Source organism: Esox lucius, chromosome 19, assembly GCF_011004845.1.
Source record: "Esox lucius isolate fEsoLuc1 chromosome 19, fEsoLuc1.pri, whole genome shotgun sequence".
Classification (NCBI taxonomy): domain Eukaryota; kingdom Metazoa; phylum Chordata; class Actinopteri; order Esociformes; family Esocidae; genus Esox; species Esox lucius.
In genome coordinates, this window is record NC_047587.1 from 4,307,844 (window position 1) to 4,332,113 (window position 24,270).

The 24,270-nt window shown below is 43.3% G+C and overlaps 1 protein-coding gene across 5 annotated transcripts in view; it reads left to right on the forward strand.

Moving 5' to 3' along the window:
• The window catches only part of ano3 (anoctamin 3), an 88,443-nt gene that overhangs the window by 2,605 nt on the left and 61,568 nt on the right, over positions 1–24,270 (forward strand). For 4 of the 5 annotated variants that reach the window (XR_002198245.3, XR_003777435.2, XR_003777434.2 and 1 more), the window contains exon 2: positions 3,979–4,191. Coding sequence is in view for 1 of the 5 variants with exons in the window: in XM_020056792.3 (XP_019912351.2) it covers positions 3,979–4,191 (213 nt within the window). In the remaining 4 variants the exon portion in view is untranslated. Of the gene's footprint in view, positions 1–3,978; positions 4,192–8,171; positions 8,471–24,270 lie in introns of those variants that run through there. The other variant, XR_003777437.2, reaches the window with a different exon arrangement.

Genomic DNA, 24,270 nt, shown 5'->3' on the forward strand with positions numbered 1-24,270 from the left:
TTTGGTGGAACTCTGAGCTCGCAGACATCACCATTGGAATCCCAGACAGAGAACACTGCTGACGGTTCTCTTGGATTCAGCCTGCCGACGGCAGATTCTGAGATAAGTATTACGCAATACATAGGACCTGGCCCAAATCACACCCTGTTCCGCATGTAGTGCACGAGTTTTTAAAATGGCGCCTACTGGAAAATAACAGTGAACTGTGAGGAGAACAGGGTTCCGTTTGGGATTCGAGCTGGCATATGTTGTGCATAGTAAGCACCGGATCTAGCTGTCACCAACTCTAATAGTGCCAGCTAATTTGGGTAGACATTTTGCATCGCTATGCCAGTTGACACAAATAGTCTTTTTAACTGCTAGTGTCCGGTCGTTCTCCTCCTTCGGACTGTTCAATGCGCAGGGGATATATCTTTTTTGTAGCCAGAATGGGTATACAATATCACATTCTATATTGTACTGTATGCTGAACATACAACCGGAAACTGTCCAAACAATCAATGACAAACAAATAAATGTACATTCATTTGTGTTAACTGAACTAGAATTGAGACTGGGGCGAGTTAGTTATGTCAGCGTGTCCGAGCCCCAGGGCTTGGTTTGTTTGCAGAGGACGGTTTAGCTGAACGTGTCATGTAGCGTCGCACTGTACCTCTGTAATGTGAACAGTGAGTCATGATGTTGGGACTATGAAGATGCAGTCCTGCTTGGCCCTGTCTGTTTGTGTCTGTGTTTGTGTGTCTGTGTATTTTTGTGTGTGTATGTGGGTGAATTTTTATGTGTCTCTCTGAGTGTGTTTGTATACACGTGTGTGTGTGTGTATTTGTGTGTGTGTGTGTGTGTCTTTGTGTGAATGTGTGTGTGTGTGTGTGTATGTGTGTGGCTGGTCCTGTCTTTCCCACTCTCCCTGCAGCAGTTCCTCAGTCCCCCTCCTCTCTCCTCTCCTCTCATCCCCCCTCCCCTCCTCCTCCTCCACTCCCCTCTCGACTCTCCTCCCCTCTTCTGTGGACCAGATCAGTCTGAACACAAAAAGACAGAAATTATCTGCACATCACCTCCTCCACCTCCTCACCCGAATCCCAGAGAGAGACGCTATTCCAGGCTATTTGGTTGTGAGGCTGTTTGTGTGTGAGGCTATTTCTGTGTGAGGCTGTTTGCGTGTGAGGCTGTTTGCATGTGAGGCTGTTTGTGTGTGAGGCTGTTTGTGTGTGAGGCTGTTTGTGTGTGAGGCTGTTTGCGTGTGAGGCTGTTTGCGTGTGAGGCTGTTTGCGTGTGAGGCTGTTTGTGTGTGAGGCTGTTTCTGTTTGAGGCTGTTTGTGTGTGAGGCTGTTTCTGTGTGAGGCTGTTTCTGTTTGAGGGGTTATGAAGTGCATGTTGAATATTAACAGTAAATCCGCGGTGTGCATATGATATAAGATTGGGTGGGTGGATTGATTTCCTGCCTGTTGGGCCCTGTCCGGGGCATCCCCCAGATAGGGCCACAGTTCGCCGGACCCCCCTGTCTCAGTCCCAAGGTCTTACGCTGCTATATTATTGTGCTGGGGGAGTCGGGTCAGTTCTCCTTCTCCACTAAGTTCTCCTTCTCAACTATGTTCTCCTTCTCCACTATAAATCCCTGTTGATATGAGGAATTCATTTTCTGAATTTTCCCAGTCTCTTCCCGTTTTGAACTTAGGAGGGCATGAGGTCCTGGCCCACATCTGCGGAGTACCTGGCTTGTGGGACCCGTTGCTGTCCCTGTCCAGAGTCCTCCTGGTTGTGTTGCAGATCGAGACGATGCCTGATGATTTCAGCTGCCACTGTGCTGACACCTCCCCCTCCCCCATGTTGTCCCAGTCCTTGTCCATCTGGTCATGCTTCTGACCTGGACTAAATAGACTCTAGACTCAGCCCACATTTATTTATTAATTATTATAATTGTAATCTTAATATGTTCAACTGGCACAGCCAGAAGAGGACTGGTCACTCCTCTGAGCCTGGGTCCTCTCTAGGTTTCTTCCTAAATTTTGACATTCTTAGGGAGTTTTTCCTAGTCACTGAAATTCACCACTACTGTTGTTTGCTCCTTGGGGTTTAAGGCCATGTGTTTTGTAAAAGCACTTTGTGACATCTGCTGATGTAAAAAGGGCTTTATAAATACATTTGATAGAAAATGTAATTGATTCAATGTTTATATGTCACATTCAGTAAGCAAGTCAAGCTGGGTGTATGCACTGTCATGGCAGTAGTGAGCAAATATGAGTTGTATTTCACATATTAGTGGATGGTCGACCACAGAATGAACCCCAGGGGCAATTTTTCTGAAGGACTGTACATTATGGATCATTATGTAATAAAAAATGTATTACATTCTCCTAAGATGCATGAAAATGAGGAGTAGCCCTATGGACTTTCGGTGTTGAGGAATGCGATATCAGAGGCTAATATTTTAATATTTCACCCTTTGGGCAACAGTGAGCTAGACTGGCTTCGCCACATTTATGTAGTGTTAATGTAGTGTTTTCCACTCAACACCACTTTCACAAACAACGTAACACCACTGCCTCACTATTCCACCACATGACTAGTGATAAATCCCCTCTAGAAATCATAGAAGACCCATAGGATGGAAAACAGTTGCACGGCGCCTGGGCATTCAATCTATTCCGGGTCACTTCCAATCGATTCGGCCCTATACATTCGGACTTGATGGTGCTCAACTGACAACCTCGATCGAGGACTCTGTAGGCGGGGGTGGGGGGGGTGGGGGGGGGGGTTGGTCGGATGTGATTGACTATTTCATTTGGAACTGAAATTACCTCACAGTCTCTAGAACATTGGCCAAGGAGACAGGCAAGCACAATCGAGGAAATCAATAATGGTATTAGGCCGGTGGCTGGAAGACAAGCAGAATGGCTTGTTGCCAGAGAGGGTGTATGATGTCACTCACCTATGAGGGCGTGGCTTCAATCCCAGGCTTAAATCTCTGGGGGAAAGTCTATCTTCCAGCTTTTATAGCTGCTATTGTCAAAATGTTTATTGGGTTTTGTTACATACCGAGGTATCACAAACTTTAAAACAGCTACATCAACAAATAAGTTCCTTAATTTGCAACGCAAAGCAGTTTGGCGGGTTGTTATTTTAAGTGATTGTGACAAATGTATTTAATTGTAAACCTTTTGAATATTTGATGAGTAGGAAAGATGGCAGTACTTACTTATTCATGTTTCCAACAATGGGTTGCTTTTGAAAGACTAATAAAACCCAGGCTTGTATTTACCCAAAGCCGTGGAAGGAGGTTCTGATCTGGGGGGGCTGATGATGGGTGGGCGAGAGCCGTGGAAGAGGGTTTGGTGGGGTGTCTTCCCTTCCCATACAATAATGATCTAAATGGGTGAACTGATCCCAGATCAGAACTCTGATACTCTGATCCGCTTTGTGATTCATGGACCACGCCTGGGTCCCATTGTCCACCATTAGTGTCAAGTGTCAGCAGGCTGTTTTCCAGAGTACAAAGAAGTCTTGAACAAGTGTTAAAAATGCATGAGGCCCATCCGCCAGTCACCCGAAGAGAGGGAGGAACAAGATGGCGGGGCAGTATTCGGACACTGTAGCCAGGACATTTCTCCAGCGGCGTTAAGACCTAAACTTCAAACTTCTGGGCTCAAAAGTTCCATCCGTGTCTGTGTTTGCCTCCACGTGTCTTTGAAATGATTGTGATGTGGCTGTAACGAGGTGAGATTGCCTGGTGCCCCGAAGAATGTTCAGACTGACACGAAGTGCGACTCGTAAGTGCTCTCAAAGACGAGGGTAACTTCGAAAGTGCCGTGGAGCTTGTGGAGCGTGTGGAGTGTGTGGAGCGTGTGGAGTGTGTGGAGTGTGTGGAGCGTGTGGAGTGTGTGGAGCGTGTGGAGTGTGTGGAGTGTGTGTAGGAAGGCCACGAAGTTGATTGTATGCTTTGTACTCCGATGGACATGTGCTTTGACCCCTCCCGTCCAGGGTCATGTCTTCAGGAGAGTCAGCAGCCCCTGCTGGATCCACAACCGCTAGATGACCCGGACCAGGGAACCAGGACCAGGGAAGACGTTGGACGGCATGTCCAGCTACAGCCTGAGCCCCAGCCACGACCCTCCCTGAGTCATTCCTTATCCTGGAGCTCCTCCCTGACGAGCAGCCTTCACACTGGAGACACTGGGACGGATCAAGACTCAGGTCAGTGAGCCTCCTGCTTTAATGGTTATCTCTGACAGGATCTCTGTTGAATGAACCTCTTGTGTACGGAGACCTGAAAGGAATCTGAATCGCACCCTCCTGCGCCCACCTCCTTCTCAAAAACCCGTTTGAGGAGAGGCTTTGACCTTCCTGTTCTGAAGTGAAGAGGCGTAGAAGAATCAAGAGAATGCAGTTGGCATTCTCCAATTGGCTCTGGTGAGTCTATCAGAGACGGCATGACCGAACTGGGAACAGAAACCGTTATTGGTCTTTCTAACCAACCGGACCACAGCTCTTCGAGGCCCTCATCCTGATTGGCTTCTGACCATGTCTTAAAGTGTGCTCAGGACAGATCGCTGCCAATCTTAGTCCCGATTAAAATTAGGTTGACATCCGTACTTCCCCTGACATTAAATGACATGCCTGTGGTCGTTATTGTTCCCTAGTAGTTTTCTCCCTGAAGTCAGAGCTTAGTTATGGTGCTGGTGAAGATGCTAACTAGCTGTGCTTGTAGTCATTGTGCAAACTAGTTAGCAGAGGCGTACAAATGTTATCCACAAATGACTTGTGGAAGTAGATAAAGGGCTTTTATCGATCCGTTTAAAATTGTACGCAGACCAGGAGGGATCTCTGACAGGGTAGAACTTACCATGCAAGCGTTAGTAATTAGTAACTTCTGGAAGTCTCCGGAACATCAGGAGTTGCTGTCGCAGGTTTAAAATGTAGTGATGGTTGACATTGTACAGGGGATTGAGATGGGCACTGGAGCATTTGTGATCCATAAACCTCCCAGGGGGCTAGTGGGATCTTTGGTGGGGGGGATGGGCTCATTGTTACAGTTAGAACGGAATAACACATGTAACATACATACATACATACATATTTTGTCAGGTCCTCTTCTGGTGCTGCACTCTGTTGGCTCAAGAGTGAACACTGTGCAGGAAAAGTTGATTATTTTGATGAAAATGTAATCTTGTTAGATTAATGTCTCTGCCACGTGACCGACAAATAGACTGTGCTATCCAGACACTATGCCGTGTGAATGCGTGTGTGTTTGTGCAGGGGTATGTGTGTGTGTGTTTACGTGTGTGTGTGTGCGCGTGCGCACGTGTTTGTGCCATTGGCACTTCTGAGGTAGCTAGATATCTGGACAGCATAAAATTACATTTCTGAAAGATCAACCCAGGAGACAGACAGACATGAGGCATTTTAGCAACTGCTGTTTGAAGCACCTGTCTAAAAGGACATTTCAATCCGGAGGTTTTGTCGAGCCCTGTTGTATTCTTTCTCCTAGGAGGTAAAACAACCATCTCAGCAAATTACTGCCTTGTTGCTAGCTGCAGCTGAGTGCACAGAGGATGAAGTGTCTATAGTAATGCATTTAAAACTCCTGATTGCGCTGTTTTCAACATGAATGATGCTGTGTTCGTGATTCAGGCTCCGCTTTGGGTGAAACAATGAGACACAGATGGGTAATATCAATCGACCCAATGGGATTAAGCGGGAGAAGGAGTGATAAGGTCTGAAAAGAGGTAACAAATTTTGAGTGAAACCATTTCCTTGGCATTTTTCTTTTTCATTGTCAATTGAGTTACCTGATGATATTTATTTTGAATACCTCGCCAATGACTGGTAATTCTTGTCACCTCTGAGCCCTCTTCTAGCCTAGAGACGAATCACAGGTGTAACCCATTATAACTGTTTAAAGGGATATTTCACATCAATTACAAAGGATGTACTGGTTTCCTTACAGAGTAAGTGGTTGGTGGTTAAGGTGTTAAAGCCATCAAGGTTTAGAGTGAGCCAATTCGAAGAGTCCAGTCACCTTTTTAGTTAATTACTAGTTAATTACACATATTCCCTAAATAATGTGGACCTCCCAAGACACTTGACAAGTTAATTGTGAATGATTTGTTTTCTTCATCGTCACCATCATCATCATCACTAACACAAGCAGCAATCCTGGATCACCCCCAACCAAAAACAAAACGCATGTTGTCCTCCCCAGCCACCACAAGGCGGCAGTGTTCCTCTATATAAACCAGTCCTTCTGTAGAGCTGTGGTCCTGACCTACATCAAACCATTTCCACATACATGGAGGAAATGCATTTTTTAACAGTCACCTTTTAAAAACAGATTTTTTATTTATTTTTTGGCACAGAAGCAGAGGCAGCAAGATACAGAGACAGAACTGTGTGAATGTGTGTGTGTGTGTGCATGATTGTGTTGGTGCATGTACATGTGTCTGTGTTTGTGTGTGTGTCTGAGGAGAGTGTTATGCATCAGGCAGCTGGCAGGCACTGCAATCCTTTATCTGCTCTTCACACATATCAGGAGAGTGAGAAAAGAGAGAGAGGGAGAGACAGTGGCAAGCATGAGATGGAGCGATAGAGAGAGAGAGAAACACAGAGAAAGAGGGAGAGTGAGAGGGAAAGGGGAGAGAGTGAGCTAGAGGGAGAGACAGTGGCAAGCGTGAGATAGAGAGATAGGGAGTGCAGGAGAGGAATGGAGGGAGAGAAATGTGTGAGAGCGAGACAGGAGGCAGAGAGGGGGTGTAGAGATAGAATTGTGGGAAGAGAGAAAAGTGTGTGAGAGATACAAAGAGAAACAGAGATAGAAAGAGATGGAAGTGTGTGTGTGTGTGTGTGTGTGTGTGTGTGAGAGAGAGAGAGAGAGAGACATAAGACATTAGAGGGAGGAGAGAGAGGCCTGCTGTGAGGAGTTGAGAGGAGACCAGATGGTATTTGTGTCCTTCGGTCTGGGATGGACTACAGACTGAATCATAGTCAGTCAGTCAGTCAGTCAGTCAGAGGGAGAGACTATAGGTATGAACACTGGGTACTGCTGTGCAGACAAGGTCAAATCAATGAGTACTTTGGTCACATCACAAAGGGTTATTGATCCCATAAATACTTTTGAAACATTGAAAATGTACCTAATGAACTGTTTAGTTTGTGGCTCTATTTTCCAAACCATAACAAGATGACAGACTGTCGTAAGCTGTGAACTGAAGCCAACGTTTTATTGGCTGCCGTATGCCAGTTGACATTAAGATAACAATGGTGATTGGCTGTCCTGTGTCATTGACATTGAGATAAGACGAATGACTTTGACTTGAAGAGAAACGATTGGCTTTACTGTTGGGGGAAAAAGCTTTGTGATTAATCCCTTTAAACATCTATTGTCCTGATTGTTTTTATCTATTATGTTCATCTCATCTCTATTCTATTTTATTCCACATTTAGTATGACTGGAGGTGATGATGAAACTGGAACGAAAGCATATTAATCAGATGGGAGAATATCACATTTAGAGAAAGGCTAACTTCGTATGAACTCTGGTGCTCTGTTACAGAAGTGATGAAAGTGTACCCTTATTTTAGGCATTGTTGCCACATCAGTAATGAATTAATGGGCTACCAAATCAATCCATGAAAATTATACTAATTTAGATGATACTCTGTTCTCTCACAACAGGATGCCAACCACAGGAAAATATAGGCTATGTGTGTGCGTGTGTGTGTGTGTGTGTCAATAAAACCAGGAGGAGGTAGCTTCCACTCTAGTCATAAAAGCGGAGACACTATTAGTTACATAGTTATTTTTCTCAGTCACATATCCTCCTAATAATGTATTTTTCAACCCTGGTTTACTTTGTTTGACCTGCCTGAGTAGACCAGAATGGAGGCACAGTCCACTGGGACCAGTCTATCCTTCTGTGTGTTTGAGACTTTAACTGCCTCTACAGGAACAAATACTGCCTCAAATCCTAACAATTACCACAGAAAACAACCGAATTAACAAACAAGTGGTATTTTTAGAAGCAGCTTAGTGGGACACAGTTAAGTTCACAAGGTTAACAAGAGGAGTGGACACTCGAGCCATGTTGAGAGGGACCAGACTAGCCTGAATTCAAAACCGGGACCGCTCTGCGCGCGAAGGCGGTGGAAAGGCGGGATCATCACAGGACCTCCCCTACGGTTCGTTACCATAACAACAGCCATGGTCGAGGAGCAGCATGCGGAGGGATGGAGCTCGCTTAGTACAGGTGTTGTGGGGTTTGCGCATCGCTATAGACATCGCCGCTGTGCTCAGTGAAGTCTACTGGGCATGGACGGGAGCTGTGAGGACACCTACGCAGTCCCACCATAGTTTCCCATGTATTCGGCAACATTGATTTTCGAAATACGGAATATTATTTACGGAGGAAATAATCAACATCCAATCGGCATCATGGTGCATCACTCGGGGTCCATACAGTCCTTCAAACAGCAAAAAGGTTAGTAGATACGGCTGTTTTTTTGTTTGGCTTTGACAACACTGGGTACTGGAATGTTTTAGGTCGAAGTTGACTTCTTGAAAATTCTTCACGAGTTTCGAAAATTTTGTTTTTGGAATGACAAGCAGTCACGAGCGTGCACCTTAGACCGCGCGTCATGACGGAAGACGCACCCCTTCTCTTTTACGAAATTATGTAAAGATATGTTTCGCATTTGTTGCCATTTTGCAATTACAAAACTACACTGACATTAATTTTAAAATGAATTTCCACCTAAATAGCATACAATTAATAAACCCCATAATTATGCCAAAAAGTAGTCTGTTTTATTGAGATTTTGCCGTAATTCTGACACCTTGAGGAATACAGGTTCACAGTCTCCATAGCCATTACCTTGTTTATATTCAGACTCCTGCATTTTAGCCATATTACATTTATTTTTCTGCGAAGCAAATGAGGCCAAATTGTTTTGAATATACACCCCTTTGCCTTTAATTTGATATTTTATTGTCTTTATTGGGATTTATATCAAGTACAGTAATCAAATTGGAATGCAAATCAGCTTTTAAGAATCATTCTTTCACTTTCAGAATTGATTAAAGCTAAAATGCTATTTACTTTAAAAGTTACAATGCATAACAATTGCATAGAAAAAACACATTTGTTTTATGATGTAAATATAAAACATTAACATTTCTAAAGGAAATATAAAAAATGTCAGATGGCTCTGAAATGCGGTTTTAAAATCAGCGCAAACCCCCTCATTCTTCGGTCGGCAAAAACCCCTCAATGTAAAGCAGGTTGTCTCCAACCGCGTCCCAAATTACACTCTATTCCCAGTAGTGCACCTCCTCTGACTTAGACTGTGTTCAGTGTAGTGCACAAAAACGGGAACAGGCTGTCAGTTGAGGCCAAGCCTGTGTGTATGATAAAACGCCACGGGTGGAAATAGCAACCACACCACTCTAGCTATTGGCTCTGTGGTAATTGAATTATCCCTGGAGAGTGTAGGAGAGGGGCATGTCTGTCAGTGTCTCAAATAGCCCCCCATTCTCTATGTAAGACACTCCCTTTGACAGACTCAAGGGCGCTTGACAAGGAATAAAGGGACATTTGGGAGTTGGCCAAGGTGCTCTCTGCCCTTGTCTCTGTGTGTAATGGAGATCTCCCACCCTGTGCTTTGACCGTGATGTGAGGCACTGTGTGAGCCTTCAGCCACCTTCCGGTTTATGTGACATTTCACCACTTCTCAGAGTGGAAACTGTCAAAATACCTGATCCATCACGACTGACACAAAAGCTTAGAGGGAGACGTATACAGAGTAGCCTGGATTACATGTTGACATGCTTCATTCTCCCTGGTCAAACGACTGAAAACGGATCATATCAGTTTGGATTCCAGGCTGGTTGTGGATCTGAGAAGGCTTTTCTGCAACGAGAAGCAGCAGTTTGAAGCTCAAGAACCTGGACAGACCTCGACCTCGGGGTCGCGGAGTGGCAACGGATATGTCTGTCCGTTTGAAATGTCCTAAATAAATCCCAGGGAGCCCAGTGGACAAATCTTGGTTCAAGTTAGGCCATTACAAACAATAAAAGGGCTAATTTAACAACCACCCTTCATTACTGTGCGGGAAACTTGTTCAGACAGAAGATGGCGTCAAAGAAGTATGGGCGTCCCAGACAGTCTGTTTCATTTCCAGTGCCGGCCCACCCCCTGTTTCACTCAGCTCCCCATCTAGTCTTCTGTCAAATTAAAGTTGGATTCATCACCCTGTCTGACCAGCTGATCGTGCTCGGCACGCCGGAGTCCCTCTGCACAAAGTGAATTACGGCCAATTCTGTGCACATCTGGCTCTCGCTGTTAGCAGGGGTGTAATGCACGTTCACATACTGTAGATGGAATATTTATTGCCTCATTTATCTTCCTCTCTGTTGACTGGGACCACGCCCCAAACGGAACAGCAGTAGCGCACTGTTTTTGGGTCCGAAGAAGTGCGCTGTATTTGGGAGAGGGTGCATTTTGTGACGCAGGGTTTATGGGCAGCATTGTGCAATGTGCTGTATGTATGCCCGGCTTTTTAAAGAACATTAGCACCACTGTAATGACTTCCGTTTAATTATTTAATGTGTCCTCTTCTTAGTTGTTTTAATAAGTAAGGGAGAGAGAGAAGTGATGGAGCCAGACAGTCTGTTGGTCTGCTGGTCTGTTTGTCTACTCGTCTGCTGGTGTAGTGGTTTACTGGTCTGTTAATTTACTGGTCTGCTGGTATACTGGTGTACTGGTCTGTTGGCCTGCTGGTGTATTGGTGTACTGGTCTGTTGGCCTGCTGGTGTACTGGTCTGTTGGTCTGCTGGTATACTGGTGTACTGGTCTGTTGGTCTGCTGGTGTACTGGTCTGTTGGTCTGCTGGTGTATTACTATCCAAGTGGCCTCTGATGAGTAATAATGAGATTTCTGGCAAAGATGACATGCTCTCAGCAAAAGGGATGTATTATAGCCCAGTGCTTAGTCGGCAATGAGAATGTAGTGAAGGCCTGTGATTAGTTGGAAATGATAATGTAGAATAATCCTGTGCTTAGTGGGTAATGTATGGGGGATGGAAGTTATGCCCAGGGCTTATTAGGCCATGATGATGTACAGAAGAATTCCCTAGTACTTAGAAGCTAACATAGTACAGCCAAGTGCTTAGTAGGTAATATGGATTTAGAATAGCCCAGTGTTTTGTAGGTAATAAATGTTTCAGAATAAACCAGTGCTTAGTTGGTAAATAACGATTTAGTAGATCCCAGTTTCCCCTATGTGTGTAAATAGGATGTACTGTAGTATATCACATTGCTTAGTGGGTAATGAGGATGTAGTACATCAAAATCAAAGTGTTTTATTTGTCAAGTGCACTGAATAACACGCGTCATTCTGAACAGTGAAATACCAGTGCTTAGTGGGTACTGAGGATGTACTATATCTAGATGCTTAGTAACTAGCATGACTAGAGTTATACTGCTGTGTGATTGCAGTGTACCACAGAGATGGAACAAAATAATATGTGTGTATCATTTTCTCCATTTTAATGTATGCCATCTCATCTAGTAGTATTCTCAGTGGCTCAGGAAAGCATTTCTGTTGGAGTGGGATACTGTGACCATATCAGTAGCATTGTATTCCCCCTGGTAATAACTAGTTAGTTTGTGGTAAAACATATCAAAAAGAAATGGCCTGCACCAAAGAATATTGCTGATCACCAGAGATTTATTTTTGCTACCACATTATAAAGAATGCACGCGCATCCAAACACACACACACACATACACACCCACATACACACAGAAGACAGAATCATCGGAAATAATAATATCTCTTGTTTTTTTAAACTCTCTTCTCTTTTATCTTTTTGCTTCCTGAGAAACTTATATTTTTATTTCATTGTCCAATTTATTTTCCTAATAATAAATCTTCTTTGATTTTTTTCCAGCTATGTAGGCATTTACTTGAGCAGGCTGTTAAGGATATCTAGGCCTGCAGTTAACTCCCTATGCATTGGCTTGTGTGTGTGTGTGTGTGTGTCTTTGTGTGAGTGTGTATGTGTCTGTGTGAGTGTGTATGTGTCTTTGCGTTGATGGCTGTGTGCTGGCTTGTGTGACTGGTGAACTGCACTGCGCAGTTTTTTTTTTGTTGAGTTTTTCCTCATCCATAGTTAATAGCTTATCTTCCATCACTTGGGACAAGTGCAGAGTTTGGCCTCATCCATAGTTTGCACACTTGGATCAAATGCAGTTTGGCCAATGCAGTCACAAGAAAGACTCTTTCTCCTTCAGAGCCGTTGCTAAGTGATAATCCACACTTCCAGGTGGAGAGTTTATTTATTTATTTTTCATTTCGTGATAACCAATTTGTGTCTGTGGGTGTTTTGTGTCTGTGTGGGCATGTTTGTGTCTGTGTGTGTGTGTGTGTCTGTGGGTGTTTTGTGTCTGTGTGGGGATGTTTGTGTGTGTGTGTGTGTGTGTCTGTGTGTGTGTGTGTGTCTGTGGGTGTTTTGTGTCTGTGTGGGCATGTTTGTGTCTGTGTGTGTGTGTGTGTGTGTGTGTGTGTGTGTGTGTGTGTGTGTGTGTGTGTGTGTCTGTGGGTGTTTTGTGTCTGTGTGGGGATGTTTGTGTCTGTGTGTGTGTGTGTGTGTGTGTGTGTGTGCGCGTGTGCGTGTGTGCGCGTGTGCGCGTGTGCGTGCGTGTGTGTGCGTGTGTGTGTGTGTGTGTGCGTGTGTGTGTGTGTGTGTGTGTGTGTGTGCAGGCCTTCACCTGAATGAGTGTGCCCATCTGTCTGTCTGGTGAAGGGATGTTCTGATTGGTCAGAACGCCCTCAGCTCCGGCCTGGCGTGGCGAGACACCTGTGCTGTTACCTAACCCGCGCTGGACAGATGGTTTCACATCAATTAGAAAGCAGATTTGGGGAAATACTGATCCAAGCAAATACAGACAGTTGGTGTTGTCAGTGTTCAGGGTTGTTACGACATATTCTGCTTAGTGGAATTACGGAAATGATTTCGATAAAAAATGGAAAATAAAGGTTTTCTTAAAATAACTAGCACAAATAATGACCTATATTGTATGATCATAAAACACACATTATTATTGGTTATTTTCAATAGTTTCTTATCCTCCTATACCTGAGCCTTTCTCTATTGTGTTTTGTGAGGTTTGTGAACTCATTGAACAGCATTGATTAATCAATCAAATGTGAAGTATTTTAAAGACCAGTGACTAGTACAAACTCCCTAGTGGGGATAAAACCTAGAAAGAAATCTAGAGGGGAGCCAGACTCTGCAGCTTGGCTAGTCCTCATTTGGGTGGAAATGATTAGAGTATATTACCTTAAGACCCATACCATTTAATAGACCTATACTCCAGAGTATCTGTCCGAGTGGTAGTTAAATGTTTTGCCCCACAACCTTTAAAATGCTTTTGGTCGAACCGTGTGACGTCCCCTGAATGTGTGGCATATTTTAGAAATGTAAAACACAGATAAGCTATGTTATACAATTTTTTTTACGCTTTTTACATTGTCATTTTTGTCAGCAGGCAATATCTACTGCAGATATCAGGTTTCCTTTCTGGGGTTTATCTATGGCCTATGGCCTTCTGTTTTCCATTGCTCTTCGTGGCACCGTGCGCCATCGCTGTAGCTGTTGTTAGATGTAGCCAGTAACCATCCATCTGATCGTTACCGAAATGTGTAGACAATGGTATTAGGTCAGGGAAACCTTCTCAAGCTTATCTATAAAGACCAAACCGTCGGGTGACTCTGCTCTGCCAATAAACCAAAAATGATTATGTTCACAGTCTATCCACTGCACAAATAACAGCCTTGCCATTGCGGCCCAGCAAGAGTTCATTGTTTGATTACTCACAGTGTCCCGTGGTCTTTGACGGTAAGGACAGTTCACGTCAGGTGTGGGATGCCCCAGGGTCTTTGACGGTAAGGACAGTTCACGTCATGAGTGGGATGCCCCAGGGTCTTTGACGGTAAGGACAGTTCACATCAGGTGTGGGATGCCCCAGGGTCTTTGACGGTAAGGACAGTTCACGTCAGGAGTGGGATGCCCCAGGGTCTTTGACGGTAAGGACAGTTCACGTCAGGAGTGGGATGCCCCAGGGTCTTTGACGGTAAGGACAGTTCACGTCAGGAGTGGGATGCCCCAGATTAAGCAGTTGGACTTCGGACAGGTTTTGTGTGTAAGAAATACTTTGGCGTTTGACGTAGCCTGGTAAAGATTTTGACGTCGCCTGGTAAAGATCAATACGCAGTCAGCAGGTTGCAAGACGACGACCCGTAGCGGAGCCCATCATCTTGATATACAGGATTTTAGCAAGCCGCTCAATGAGACACACGCCAGTTGACAGCGGGCTGGCAGAGGCTGGGTCAGCCGGCTTGATTTACTGAGCAATGACCTTTACTGGACTCGGCCAGGATCCTAGATGGATTGTTCCAAGACAACAGTGGTCCGGGGCTGGGTTTCTATCTGTTAACTTAATGGGCCAAAAGGACACCACTGATTCAGTGGGCTGGTTATGTCTTTGGTGTTGTCCCAAATCCTGCAATAATTTGTTAGCTGCTAAATATAAGCAATACATTAATAATATTGTATTCTTTTTTCTGTTCTTTGGTTGGAGGAAAGTTACCATTCCGTTTCCAAAGAAGTTGGGACGCTGTGTAAAATGGAAATAAAAACAGAATGCAGTGATATGCAAATCATTTAAACCCTGTATTCATTAGAAAATAGTACAAAGACAACATGTCAAATGTTGAGAAAAATATGTGCCCTCTTTTAATTTGATGCCAGCAACACATTTCAAAATAGCTGGGACAGGGGCAACAAAATACTGGAAAAGACGTGTAATGCTAAAAAGACCTAATGGAACATTTCACGACATGATTGGGTATAAAAAGAGAATCCCAGAAATAATTAGTCTTTTGGAAGTCAAGATGGGGAGGGGTTCACTACTCTGTGAAAGACTATGCAGGCAAATAGTGCAACAATTTTCAGAATTTAAAGATTCAGAGAATCTGGAGAAATCTCTGTATGCAAGGGACAAGGCCGAAAACCAGTACTGGATGGCCATGATCTTCAGGCCCTGAGGCGGGACTGCATTAAAAATAGACATGATTCTGTAGTGGAAATCGCTGGATGGGCTCAGGAACACTTCTGAAAACCATTGAGTGTGAACACAGTACGTCACTGCATACACAAATGCAACTAAATATAACTCCACCATGCAAAGAAGAAACCATATGTCCACAAGATCCAGAACCGCCATTGCCTTCTCTGGGTCCACGGTCATTTAGGATAGACTGAGGCGAAGTTGAAAACTGTCCTGTGGTCTGACAAATCAACATTGGAAATTATTTTTGGGAATCATGGACGCTGCACCGTCTGGGCTAAAGAGGAAAAGGAACCATCTGGCTTATTGTCAGCGTACTGGTCAGGCACTATGCACTAATCTGTGATGGCACCATTAATGTTGAACAATATATACAGGTTTTCGAGTTGCCATCCAGATGACACCCTTTTCAGGGAAGGCCTTGCTTATTTCAGCAAAACTGCCAAACCACATTCTCCACATATTGCAACAGCATGGCTCCATTGAAAACGGCGCATTATGAACTGAAAAATACGACAAAGGAGACCCCGAACTGTTGAGCAGCTTAAATTCTATATCAAACAAGAATAGGACAACATTTAACTTTCATACCTACAGCAAATGGTCTCCTCAGTTCCCAAACGCTTACAGAGTGTTGTTAAAAGAAGAAGTGATGCAACACAGTGGTAAACACGCCCCTGTCCCAACTTTTTTGAAAGTGTTGCTGCATTCAAATTCAAAATGGGCATGTATTTTTCCAAAAACAACAACATTTCTCAGTTCTATTTTATTAAGTATAGGGATTAAATGATTTGCACATCATTGCATTCTGTTTTAATTTGCATTTTATGCAGTGTCCCAACTCTGGAAATGGGGTTGTCGAGAACCTTTGCTGAACTTTCAAAAGGAGAATTTCAACTTCTGTGGTGGTTTTTCATTGTGAATTGGATCAACTGATACATTTAAAATATGCAGGGACCTTCCATGTGGCACAGAGTTCTAAGACACCCCTCCGACAGACAAAGGTTTGAGGCTTTGCTGCTAGCTGACTGGTGACGTGGAAGCCCCTTTGACGATGCATATTGGCCATCGTTGTCTAGGCAGCAAGGAGGGATCATCCGTTGATTTCCAGGTCAGATCATACTCTAGCGCCTCCCTCAGGTGGCCAGGGTGCCTGAACAGCTAAGGTTGTCAGGTGAGTGAGTATGCATTGACCCAAGTCATTTCCTGGTTGGATGAGAGGTGCTGAAAAAAAAGCATAATGGCTTGCTGCTAATGCTTAAAAGGAAAGCTTGCTGTGATTTTCAACCCCCCTCATCCTTTGGATTTGTATGCTCTGAGACAGGGCTGGAGATAAAATTGTTCATGACAAAACTGGGGCAGGGAGAAAATGCTTTGATTCAAACCCTAGCTTTACCAAATCATGATAGATCACAAACCTTTTGGGTTGCAAATTGGTCAAGATCAAAGCAGTGTATTTTTACTAACAGGAGGCCGAGAGGTGGGGAAGGGGGCTGCAGGAGACTGATGAATGGAGAGAAACAGGAGGTACAGGGAAAAATGGCTGACAAGAGAAAAAAATGTTTTAATCTCTTGACTGCAGCGGTGAAATGTTGAGGTTTTGTGCCAGCTCATAGTCAGGGCTGCCTGGTGTGAAGGCCCAGAACGCAGTGCAGGCTGACTATCATGGTACAACCTGCTGAAAGTGGTGAAGTCTAATGATCATGGTACAGTCTCCGCCATCAATACCCAAGACTGACAAAGTTTTTTTTTTATGTATGCCATTTTATTGAAAATAATTGACTGAAATCTCAAATATTCTCACTTATTCAGACCCTTTATTCAGTACTTTGCAGAAGCATGTTTGACAGTGATTTGACAGTTTTGATTCTTCTTCTTGGGTAGGCCAGCCTTGCATACCTAGTGATCCGCAGTTTTCCCAGTTCTGTTCCCAGAGGTCCCATGGTGTTCAGGTCCAGGCTTTGGCTGGGCCACTCACCGACATTTGTAGACTTGTTGCAAAGTCCTGGGTGCTCTGAGTCACATTTTCTTCAAAAACCTCAATGTATTTTACTCCACTCATCCTTCCCTCAGTCCTGACCAGTCTCCCCATCCCTGCAGCTGAGAAGCATCCCCATAGCGTGGGATACATTTTTCATGTTTTTGCTTTGTCATAATGGTGAATTGTGTGTAGATTAATGGCCAAAAACGTATATTTTTAACAGTTAAATGTGGAGAAAGGGAAGGTGCCTGAATCCTTTTTGAAGGGCACAGTGCACAGGGTTAGACCACCAGACAGCCTCAGCCAAGGACCTCTCACTCTGAGGGATCACTATCAATATTATGAACAACACGTTTTTATATTCTGAAGTGTGGGTGCATTTGTATTTGTCTGTGTGTGTGTGCGCCTGTCTTTGTCTATATATGTGTGTGTGTGTGTGTGTGTGTGTGTGACTGTGTTTCTGACCTATTTTTCCTCTGCTCTTTTTGTTCAAACTCTGTGAATGAAAAAGATACTTGACTAAGACATTATGATGCTGTTTTCCCCATTTTACAGAAATGCATCCAACTGACTCATATTCTTGTGGGTTTTTAGTTCTTAACTGCCACACGGACAAAGTTTGTTTTTAAAGTATATTTATTTGATGCATTCGAGGACAAGTGAAACATTGAAATTAGCCAAATAATGGTTTTTTTTCCGGATAAGCGGAAGAAGATGGATGGATGGATGGATGTTTTTTTATTTGGCTAATTTCTAAAAAGTATTTTAATGCTAGCCTAATGTATTTGGCTGCCTTTGTTTAAATATATATTTGTTATGGGAAAACACTGAGTGCTAATGGGGTACTTTTCCTTGTTCTTCCTTTTAAGACAATGATTATTCAACACACATCCATGATCTCAATTTAAGATATAGTTTTGAAAGCTACACCTGTGTTTTAATGACGTCCAAGCACCCCCCCACGATCCCGGCAGACTGTGTACATAAGTCTCAATGACCCCCATACTCCATAGGTTTTGCCCTACTGTGGACCAAACCCCAATGGGGCAGATCCTAAGTAGTGAACTAAATAGGGAATAGGGGGTCATTTGGGACTCATGGCTCATTTAAAAGGTTACCAGGGAAACGCGTGGATGGCTTTGAAACTGCTTCTTCAGGAGAAGCCCAGGGCATCACCCCCAATCTCACTGAGCAATGACAGTGGGATGTTCAGCAGTTTTTGGGGGTTGTGGCCTGTCAGTATGTGTATGTGGGTGTGTTTGTGGGTATTTGTGTGTGTCTGTGTATGCATCTCTCTGCGTGTGTGTGTGTCTGTGTGTGTGTGTCTGTGTGTGTGTGTATGTGTGTTTTATCTGCTTATGTACTGCGTTTGTTCTCTGTGCATCCGTACACTGTCTCTTCCTTTGTCTTTTCTCCTCTTCCTCGTTCTTTCTCTCTATTTCCTCATCTTCTTCTGTCTCTGCCTTTCAGTCTCCTCTTCCTCTGTCTTTGCCTCTTCCTCTATCTCTGCCTCTCTATCTCCTCCTCTTCTATCTCTGCCTCTTCTTCCGTCTCCTTCAATTGCTCCCTCTCTTGCTCTTTCTACCTATCTCTCATCCTCTTCCTCTCTTTTGACCATATCCATCTTGTCCTCCCACTCCGCAGCAGGGCTTTTTTCTGTATGCAGCCCTGTGTTAAGGTGCAGGGAGGACTAGATAAAGGGAGGGAAGCAGGGAGAATGAAAGTGTCCCAGAAAAGTAGTGTTCCTCTAATACTGTAGCTGAGCAGTGCGAGTCCTGTTGGAGGTGTTTGTCGCTTGGAGAGATGTTCCACTCAGCTCCGAAGGCTTAACAGGGAGTGTTCCTCTCATTGCTAAGGGCTTAATGGGGAGGGTTCCTCTCAGCTTAATGGGGAGGCTCCCTCTCATGGGTTAATTGGGAGGGTTCCTCTCAGCACTGAGGGCTTAGTGGGGAAATATACTTTCTGTGAGCTGAGTGAGGCTGGGAGCTTTGGGGCTTCAACTGCACAGGCAATGAATTATTGAAAGTATGGAAGCAAGTCTTGAAGAAGGAACATGGAGGGTGGAGCGCAGAGACAGGAGGCAACCCAATGACCCGAAGCCCTCGTTAATGTGCTTGGCTACAAGTGCCTCTACTACAGGGCTATCAGCAACATCCCCAAAGGAAACCGCCAGAGCCCCTTCTAATATATCCTTAGCTGTCTTGGCCGCAGATCAGTCCGTGCCAACTGGCAGGTGTCTCCTGGTCATTGTTTGGAGTCACATACGATCTAGACTTGCCTGTAATGGGGGGCAAAACTACACAACGTTTGATTCGACGTGTATTACTCATTGTCTGTCTCTTTGCCACTTCTGTCAGAATGACAACAACGCAGGCTTTCATATGTTACGTGTTCTGGAATTGCAAACTGCATGATTAAAATATAAGTCATGGGCCTGAATGGCGCTGCGATCCAGTTCAGCTGCGTTAAAGCTCCAGTCTTCTGAGTGCCTGGGAGTCCCATGGAGGACAGTGAAAACTGCCTCTGCCCCACCCGCTGGGGGGAATGTCAGACAGGCCTGTCCTGCCTCACCCCACAAAAAGTGGATCAGGCGCCTGCAAGGTAAATCGCGGCAGGTGTTGAAAAGGGGTTTTTCTTCTGCTAACAGGTCCTGGGGGATACTTCTAGTTGAGTGGGCGGCATTGGCAGGAGGCCAACCGGCTTTGCAAGGGGGTCCGTTGAAAGAGACCCTTCTCGGTTTTTGACTGTCTGGTTTGCTGTGATGAAACATGGCTTTAGTTGGGAATTGGAGTGCAGAAATTAGGAGTGGAGAAACTGGTAATTTTTTCAAATAAATGTGTGTAAATAAAAAAACGAAACCAATGATTGTTGTGGTGCTAGCTCGATTGGAAGTGTTAGAAACCACTCTAAATATTGTAAGTGTTTGAATTATTAAACCCTCTTCATAGTATTACGGTTTATATAGTTCGAAAGGTTTTAGAAGTATTAATGATATTTGAAGTATTGGAAGCGTTGGAGAAGTTTCAGGTTTTAGAATAACTACACACATTACAGTTGTTAAAGTATTGGAGTTCAAAAGTTTTAGAAGTAGAGGAGATATTTCTGTTCTGATCTCAGAAGTAGATGAGATATTTCTGTTCTGATCTCAGAAGTAGAGGAGATATTTCTGTTCTGATCTCAGAAGTAGAGGAGATATTTCTGTTCTGATCTCAGAAGTAGAGGAGATATTTCTGTTCTGATTTCAGAAGTAGAGGAGATATTTCTGTTCTGATCTCAGAAGTAGAGGAGATATTTCTGTTCTGATTTCAGAAGTAGAGGAGATATTTCTGTTCTGATCTCAGAAGTAGAGGAGATATTTCTGTTCTGATTTCAGAAGTAGAGGAGATATTTCTGTTCTGATCTCAGAAGTAGAGGAGATATTTCTGTTCTGATCTCAGAAGTAGAGGAGATATTTCTGTTCTGATTTCAGAAGTAGAGGAGATATTTCTGTTCTGATCTCAGAAGTAGAGGAGATATTTCTGTTCTGATTTCAGAAGTAGAAGAAGTGATTATAAGTGGTGTGCTGGGCCTATGTTGTGTGTCAGTGACCCGTGATCTGATCCCTCTGCTCAGATTATCCCGTCCATTATTATCTGCTATTTCTGTGGGTCAGCTGGTACTGGTAGGACATGGTTCATCGAATACCAGTACCATATATATGTGTTTGCTGTTCCCATCCTTGTGGGAACAGCAAACACACTTTGCCGTTGTCTTATACGCGCGCCGAAGAAGGACGTGCACCCAACGATGAAATATGATTGTGGAAGATTTTAGTGCTGTTCTGTCTTTGCTTGTCCTGTTGTACACGATGAGTCAGCACACAACCCATTAAGTTTACATAGGACTAAAAGCCGTGAGCCGAGCACGCAGTATAGCTTTTATACATTTGGGAAAGTGCCTCAGGTTACATTTAAGTCAACACAATGACACAATGGGTCATGGTTTTTAGGGTACCAGGGTGGTAGAACTGGTTTTGTTGATATTTGTTGATTGCAGCATACTGATACATGGCATGGAATAAACACACTTGTTATACTAAGCTTCTGAGTACTTTCTTACCCTAAATCTCAATATAACCTTTAACCTAACCATAGCCCAAAGCCTAAAATAGTGTTTTCACTCCACCTGATTTCCCATGTGTTACAATACTACTACAACTTTAGGATTACTATACCACTACTGCTGCTCTAGTATTTCTATACTACTACTACTACTAAAGGATTACCATTCTACTACTACTACTAAAGGGTTACTATGCTATTACTACTATATAATTACTATACTACTACTACTACTACTACAACTATATGATTACCATTCTACTACTACTACTACTACTACTGCTACTATTACTACTATAGGACTACTGTACTACTACTACTACTATAGGGTTACTATACTACTACTACTATACACTCAGAGGGGTGACCAGTCCTCTTCTGGCTGTGCTGGGTGAGATATTAAGAGTCCAATTGGAATAATTAATAAATGTATCTGGGCTAAATCCAGAGTCTATTTAAATTTAGACTAGGTCAGAAGTATGACCAGCTGGACAAGGACAGGGACAGCAAGGGGACCCCCAAACCAGGTACTCCGCAGGTGTGGACCAGGACCTCATGTCCTCCTAAAGTTTAAAACTGGAGGAGACTGGGAACATTCAGAAAATGCATTCCTCATATCAAGAACGATTTATAGTGGAGAAGGAGAACTTAGTGGGGAAGGAGAACTGACCCTACTCCCCCAGCACAATAATATAGCAGCGTAAGACATTGGAACTGAGACGGGGGCGACACTGTGGCCCTACCCGGGGGAGGCCCCGGACAGGGCCCAACAGGCAGGAAATCAATCCACCCTACTACTACTATAGAATGTCTATGCTATTACTACTATAGGGTTACTATACTACTACTACTGCTATATCATTACTATACTACTACTATAGGGTTACTGTACTACTACTGCCATAGGATTACTATACTACTACTACTATAGGGTTACTATGCTATTACTATAAGACTGGTGGTATACATACATACGTACACACACACAGACAGACTGACACACAAACACACAGTCAGACAGACAGACGCACAGACTGACAGAGACACATACACAGACATTAGTACACAGGATTAACTCCCTCTCTCTTTAAATGTTGATCCATTCAGCCCTCCAGGACACAGAACAGCTTAAGAGCTAGATTTCACATTAGATGTAGCCTTTATTTATGTACATTGTACAAAAACCTGGCATTATAACAGGGGTGTGTAGACTTTTAATATCCACTGAATATCAAGGGACACTTGATGGAATATTAAGTTACCTCATATATGAATTTTTTTTATGTTCTAAATGATTTTGTTATATAGTACCAGTCAAAGGTTTGGGCACCTACTCATTCAAGAGTTTTTCTTTAGTTTGACCACTTTCTACTTTTTGATTGTAAGGAGATTCCTTGTGTGATATTTCATAGTTTTGATTTCTTCACTGTTATTCTACAGTGTGGAAAATTCCCGTGTGCTAATGCATTGTATCATTGAGTTAAATTATTTCTGTGTTGGCTGTTCCTAAACCCTTGTCTCCACATGCATAATTTGTGAAGTCTTAATGGCACATTGACAAACAAGGAAGATCACTTTGAATTGGGCTCACAAGATCTTTTAAAAAGACCCAAAAAGACCAAGAGAAGCTCATCCATGCTTTTATCTCTAGTAGGGTTGACTACTGTAGTGGCCTCTTAACTGGACTCCCCAAAAAGACTATAAAATAGCTGCAGCTCATTCAGAATGCTGCTGCTAGAATGTTAACCAGGACCAAGAGAACAGAGCACATCACTCCGGTTCTTAAATATTTGCACTGGCTTCCTGTCAGTTACAGAATAGATTTTAAAGTGGTGCTTTTAGTCTTTAAATCACTGAAAGGTTTAGGCCCCAAATACATTTCTTATATGTTTGAAGAATATAAACCGAGCAGAGCTCTTAGATCCATGAACACAGGTCAGCTAGTAGAGCCCTGAGTCCAAACTAAACATGGAGAAGCAGCATTTAGTAGTTATGCTGCACACAACTGGAATAAACTACCAGAAGATATTAGATGTGCCCCAAACGTATACATTTTTAAATCCAGGTTTAAAACACTTCTCTTTTCATGCGCCTATGACTGAGCGCTTAAACGTAACCACACTGTTAGCCTCACGGCTTTTATAGCTTCCTCATGGAATCTACTATGGAATCTACCAGTTATGCTGTCATTTTGTTTATTTCTATTTATGCTTTTATTTATATTTTCCTATTCTATGTTTTCTTATTATGATGTTTTATTGTTTTTATTGTAGTATTTGTTTTAATTGTATTGTTTCTTTCTTTCTTTGTAAAGCACATTGAATGAATTTTGCTACATAATTAACCTTGCTTGTTTGCTTGCTGAACATACCATGCACAGTTTTAGCTAGTCAAAAAAGTGACATGGCAAGCCAGCCCCAAGAGAAAACGACTGAATTATTTTGTGGTATACTGTGTTTTTGGTCTCATCAGATCAGAGAGTCTCTGTCTTCACGCTCTCAGAGTCCTTCAGGCGGCCTGTCATATGCCTTTTTACTCGGGAGTGGCTTCCATCTTGCCACTCTACCATAAACATATGATTGATGGAGTGCTGTGGAGATGGTTGTCCTACTGGCAGGTTCTGCAGAGAAATCTCTTCCTTGTTCACCTCCTTTGAATTTGCTACAGGGGGACTCCTATCAGGATCTAGAGAAATCTCATTAAAGGCCACAGGATGCATCTGAGCATAATTTAGAGTGTCTTGGCGAAGGGTCTGAATATGTATAAACATGAGATATTTCTGTTTTTCATTCACAATCAATGCATTTGCGCAAAAAGCTAAAACTGTGTTCAATGTTTGTGTACTGGGCATTGTGTGCGGTTTGATGCAAACAAATATATTCATTATAAATTAAGAGCAAACAAATATATTCAGTTAATTCTGAATTAAGTCTATATCTCACAACACAGTGTGGAGAAAGTGACAGGGTCTTTTTACTCAGTAATCCAAATGAACTGTCTGGTTTAATGGAAGCAGCACCGTCTCAAACTCTACACACAAAACCAGGCCGTCTTCCCCTTGAGCTTCGT